Source organism: Pteropus alecto, unplaced genomic scaffold (genome assembly GCF_000325575.1).
Source record: "Pteropus alecto unplaced genomic scaffold, ASM32557v1 scaffold25, whole genome shotgun sequence".
NCBI classification, from domain to species: Eukaryota; Metazoa; Chordata; class Mammalia; order Chiroptera; family Pteropodidae; genus Pteropus; species Pteropus alecto.
This window is the reverse complement of record NW_006441955.1, coordinates 35,325,151-35,331,478: the sequence shown is the minus strand read 5'-3', so window position 1 is coordinate 35,331,478 and position 6,328 is coordinate 35,325,151. Positions and strand designations below refer to the sequence as shown.

Here is a 6,328-nt window from a genome sequence, read left to right as displayed (position 1 = left end):
AGGGAAAGAAAAAAAAGACAAATATTGAGCACTACATACTATGTACCACGTACTATGCCAGGTTCTTGCCTTGTTGTATCTCATTTAATCTTTTCAACAACCTCAGGAAGCTCAGGCAAGGTAAGCAATGTCCCTAAAGCCATGTAACAAGTTAGGTAGGACTGGATGTAGGGCTGCCTGTAAGGACACCAGAGTCAATTATCTTTCTACTATACCACACTACCCATGGAAACATTTACACAGGTTTACAATTAAGTTAATATGAAAACAGAATTTGTTTTGTAGATTACTTCGTTACAATAAAAATTCCTAAAAGATGTGATTAAAAATTTTTTAAATTATAATTGACATTTAACATTTTATTAGTTTCAGGTGTACAGCATAGTAATTAGACATTTATATAACTTACAAAGTGATCCCCTAATTACTCTAGTACCCACCTAGTACCATACACAGTCATTATAATATTATTAGCTATATTCCTTTTGCTATATTTCACATTCCCATGACTATTTTGTAACTGCCAATTTGTACTTAATAAATCCCTCTATTTTTTTCATTCACCTCCCCCTGACCCCTCCCATCTGGCAGCCATCAGTTTGTTCTCTTTATCAAGACTATATTTTTGTTTATTTTGTTTTTCAGATTATACATATTAGTGAAAGCATATGGCATTTGTCTTTCTCTGTCTGGCTTATTTCACTTAGCATAATACTCTCTAGGTCCAACCATGTCACAAATAGTAAGATTTCATTCTTTTTATGGCTAATATTCTGTTGCATATATGTACAACCCTTTCTTTATTCAACTGTCTATTGATGGACATTTAGGTTGCTTCCATATCTTGGCTATTATAAATAATGCTGAAATGAACATAGGGATGCATATATCTTTTTGGATTAGTGTTTTGGATTTCTTTGGATAAATACTCAGAAGTAGGACTGCTGGATCATATGGTAATTCTATTTTTAATTTTTTGAGGAATTTCCATACTGTTTTCCATAGTGGCTGCACTCATTTGCAATCCCACCAACAGTGCATGAAGGTTCCCTTTTCCTCATATCTTTACCAACACTTGTTTTTGTTGATTTATTGATAACAGCCATTTTGGCAGGTGTGAGGTGATATCTCCTTATGGTTTTAATTTGTATTTCTTTGGTGATTATTGATGTTAAACATCTTTTCATATGTCTGCTGGCCATCTATATGTCCTCTTTGGAGAAATGTCTATTCAGGTCCTCTGCCCATTTTTCAATTGAATCATTTGCTTTTTTTGATGTGAAGGTATATGAGTTCTTTTTGTATTCTGGATATTAAGCCCTTATTAAATGTGTCATTGGTGAATATCTTCTCCCATTATGTAGGTTGTCTTTTCATTTTGTTGATGGTTTCCTTTGCTGTGCAAAAATTTTTTAGTTTGATGTAGTCCCACTTGTTTACTTTTTCTTTTATTTCCCTTGCCCGAGGAGACATATCCAAAAAAATATTGCTAAGAGCAATGTTAAAGATTTTACTGCCTATATTTTCTTCTAGGGGTTTTATGATTTTGGGTTTTACATTTAAGTCTTTAATCCATTTTGAGTTTATTCTTATATACGGTATAAGAAAGTGGTCTAGTTTCATTTTTTTGCAGATAAAATGTAATTTTTTAAAGCAAAATTCCTAAATCCTCTCTAGTCTTTCTGTAGCTTTATATACCATGATACTAATAACGTTTAGATGGCAATATGAGACAGTCGATTTGATATGTGATATATGAGGGGAAAAAACATATTTTGTGATAATAAAGGACATAGATAAAACCCATGATCTGTCAGGAGATATTTTAGTGTTAGAAAACCTTGCTTTAACAAGCAAGATTAAAAAAAAATGTACATCATTTCCAATGTGCTACCATTAGAAGTGAATAAGTTGATTAGAAGTGTGCCTTCACTGCTGATATAGCAGCTCTGGGTAAGATGAACCAGTAAAGAGCAAAGCCTTGCTTATCAAAACAGGAGTAAAGAGAAAATACTGAAAGATGAGTTAGACTGGTCATTGGTGGCCCTACTGCAATGTATAGTCTACTTATTTTGAATAACACTCAAAACAAATTTGGTTACTTCTATTTGGCTTTCCCTTGAACAAGCTATTAAAGTTGGTCAGTAGTAGTCAAGCCATATTATAAGAGGAGATATTTATCCATTACTTCCATCGTGATCAAAGATGAAAAATTACAAGTGAGGGAGTAGAAACTAGTAGTTGATGTCATTAATTCTTTCTTGTCTACTGACCTCTTAATAAATAGATTTCATCTTTAAAGGCCTGTGTATTTTGAATATTTGATTTGATTGCTCATGAGGTTTGATTACGGATTACTTTTACTCCTATAACTAAAATTGGCGGTCATTCTGAATAATATAAAACAGATAAAGGTGGAGCAGCTCTGTTCGAAAAGGTGTCCCTTCCCAAATCTCCTTCCTCTCAGATTCCAACCCTACACCCTGTGTTTCCTAACATACCCCCAAGATCTTCAGGGTCCTAAGAGATAAAGTTTAAAAGTCACTGATGTAAGCAGTGGAGGACTGTTTAACTAGTTCAAGAAAACATGCCAATGGAAAACTTTTTAATTTTTTCAGTGACTGTGGTGGAATGAACTCTGAATTAAGAATCAACAAACATGTAATTTATATTCAGCATAGATGTTTATTTACTGCGTGACCCTATGAAGACATTTAACTTACCTGATCTTGTTTTTTATTCATTTGTAATATGTGGATAGACTTGTTCTGTCAAAGACAGACTCTAAAAATTAAAAGGCATAGTAAATGTGGAAGAAATCTAGAAAATACATGGTGTTATTGTAAGGTATTTTACTGCCGAGGACAGAATTTATTTGGAGAGAAGAACAAAGGTGTACAGTAATAGGTATCAGGTAGTAAAAATTGTCATTATATGTATAAGGCACAAGATTTCGTCCAAGAAAAACTTAGACATGTGCTCTCTGTAAATTACTTTCTCCTGCTATAGAATAAGATCTCATACTCATATACTTCTTTTGACCTTTCTCTCACTACACACAATCACATGATTTTTAATGAATGCCCAAAAGCTGCATTGAGTCAAACTAGTGTTTTTTCTCCCTTTAAAATTTTATAGAATTCAGTTCTAATGAGAGTGGGTTAACAGTTTTTTTTAACGATATTTAAAATATATAAAAGACAGCCCTTAGACAAGTTTCCAAAATCACACCACACCGATTATCCCTAGGACTGGCACACACACAGAAACTCTGGACTCAGAAACTCTGGACTCTGCTAGCACTATCCCTCTTTCTATAGTCAAGGGATAATTTTAAATTCATCTTCCAGGAAGAGATCTTATCAGTAGGATACATATATCTTTAAGGCTGTTTTTCAACAGTGATGACAAAATGTCACCAATTGATTCGTCTACACATTCCTTTTACCCACAGGATAATAAACTTTTTAGCTTGGCATATAAAATCTTCCATAATCAGAAACTACCTGGTTGCCAGAGGCAGCGGGTAGAGGGGTGAGCAAAATGGGTGAAGATGGTCAAAAGGTATAAACTTCCAGTTATAAGATAAATAGATCCTAGAGACATAATGTACAGCATGGTGATTATAGCTAATAATACTGTTTGTATAATTGAAAGTTGTCGAAGTAGATCTTAAAAGTTCTCATCACAAGAAAATAATGTATAACTACATGTGTTAGTTATACTACACTTAACTACACTTACAGTCATAATAATTTTCATAATATATAGTGTATATTATGTATATCAAATTATGTTGTACACCTAAAAACTTAACACAATGCTACATGTCAATTATGTTTCAATAAAAATAATTTTTAAAATAAATAATTAAGGAGCTAACATGGAAAGACAACAGAGTTACTTAGATACAAACGTTACTTTTTTTTTGACATCACCAAAGAAATTCATATTATGTTTTAATCCTATTTTAGTGAGAGACTGAAAAAAAAACAAAAGAAAAACAAACCATACATGTATAAGTATTTTATGCATGTAGGAGACAAATTGGTTAGACAGGAAGTCTATTTTAGTAGCAATATCAACTAAAAACTTGGTGATTATATATGCAATTTTATATCTTCCATTATTTTTCTTTATTACTATTTCATTAGTCTAGTAGTTTTTCTTTTAAAAATACACTGTAATAAAGGCATTCATGTGATTTCCATGGATGCATAATTTAAATCACTAACAGTGGCAGCTGCTGAAACTATACCCCTAAAATAGGTTGCAAAATACATTGTGATATGCGTACTGAAACCTTGGTAGTATAATTAAATTGTAACCTTCTAAAGGCCCTGGTATGAAAGAAAAGAGGTTAGGTCCTTGTGCATATGTGTTCCATTTATATTAAATGAATAAAATATGAAAAAATAAAATAAAAACACATTATGTATTCTTACAAATAATGTTTCAAAATTCTGTGTTTTATAGAGTGAGAAATTACAAAATGAGAGGCATTTGGCAATCTGTTTTAGTTAGTAAGGGAACTAGGTCATTGTAACCTAGAAAGCTCAAGATTATTGGCCTGTGTGACAAATAAATGGTCAGCAAGAATTTATCAATACTTTCCATGCACCCACTGTTATGGAATTGCCACTATCACCATTTCATAACTAAGCTTCTGGTCAAGATTGACCAGTCAAGGAAACATCTATGGTGAGAATGATGCAGAACTGAGAGGCTCTCTTAGAGCTCCCAGGCAATTTTCCTACCGAGAAAGCCCTTCCCCATACTGTACACTATAAATTCTCAGAGCAATCAGTTGTGACCAAAAATGTTCCATTTCACCAATTAATGAAGTAGTTAATCTCTTAATAACTGAATCAGTAGTTTATATAAACTGTCAACAGCTGGGCAGATTCACCATTGCACTATCATAGGTCTTTGAAATCCACACCTATCCAAATTATTCTTTAAAAAAAGAAAAAGAAAAAAAAAAGAAACTACCTGTTACAGATTGAATATTTGTATTCCCCCACCCACCCAAATTCATATATTGAGTCCTCACCCAGTATGGCTATATAAGGAAGTAATTAAAGTTAAATGAGGGTAACAAGGTAATAAGGTAATAAGAGTGTGGCCTTGCCCTAATAGGATAGAATTAATGTCTTTATAAGAAAAACACCACAACACTCTCTCTCTCCCTCCACCTTCCTTTCACCTACCCCCAAGCACTGAGGAAAGCCCAATTGAGCACACAGCAAGAAGCAACTGTTTGCAACCCAAGGATCCAAGGTAAAAGCTCTAACTAAACACCAACCTTGTTGGCACTTTGATTTTACAGAACTGTGAGAAAATAAATTTCTGTTGTTTAAGCTATCTAGTCTGTGGTATTTGGTTATAGCAGTCGGAAAATACTACACACTATCTCTATTACTAAATGTTCCCTACTACTAAATGTCCCCTTTCTATTTTCAGAAAATGTACTTTGTTGAATTCTACCACATGAGAAATATTTCATTGAACTTACAGGGAAATCAGATTCATAAAAAGTGTTTTGTATTATTTCCAAGCACTTGCAATCAAGCTGCCTTGTAAAAATTATGCTTACCTTTGAAGAGTAATGCATTCTTGAGAGCTTTCAGCCCAACAGCCACTCAGCATCGCAGCAAAATAACTAGATCTGGCACTTAAAATGGCTCTAAAGGGAAGAGGGGGAGAAAACACAGGTAAACATTTATGCAGTATGCAAAATGTAATTCTTTATGAAACTCTTCAATTTCACCTTTTAAAACATGATAAGCTAGTCATCTTATTTGTAATCACTGACAGATTATAATAAAAATTATAAGCCTAAGTATTTTGATTGCTTGATTATAACATTAATTCCAATGTTCTCTTACCTTTTTAATTTTTTCTCTTGAAAGCTGTTTAATTTTAATAATAATTGAAACTATTTCCATTAAGTAAGAGAGTAATAAATCATTTACAAATGAAGAAATAAAGACCAGAGATGTTACTTTCTTGAGGAAATTTCAATAACAGACTAAAACTCTAAAGGTCCTGAGTCTGAGTTCAGAATTCAAACTAATTGTGCTCAAAAATGGCTATATCTTAGGTTTGAGGAAATGACAGTAAAGACATTTCCATTCTATCTTCTCAGATAAAATATTCCTTAATTCACAAATACCAATTGACTTCTGTTCTAGGTACCACTTTAGGTGCTGGGAATACAGAAGTAATTGAAATACTACAGAGAACAATATTACATTCTAGTGGAGAATAGGATGGAAGAGAGGAGGGGGAGAGGAAGACATTTCTGGCTATGGTTTACTAGGTTGTC

General features: G+C 33.0%; 1 protein-coding gene across 7 annotated transcripts in view; it reads right to left on the bottom strand.

The window, feature by feature from the left end:
- Nucleotides 1-6,328, bottom strand: part of KIAA1107 (KIAA1107 ortholog) — an 87,872-nt gene that overhangs the window by 36,336 nt on the left and 45,208 nt on the right. For all 7 annotated transcript variants that reach the window (XM_025052091.1, XM_015595303.2, XM_006919406.3 and 4 more), the window contains one exon: nt 5,597-5,686. In XM_025052091.1, the coding sequence (XP_024907859.1) occupies nt 5,597-5,686 (90 nt within the window). The remainder of the gene's footprint in view (nt 1-5,596; nt 5,687-6,328) is intronic.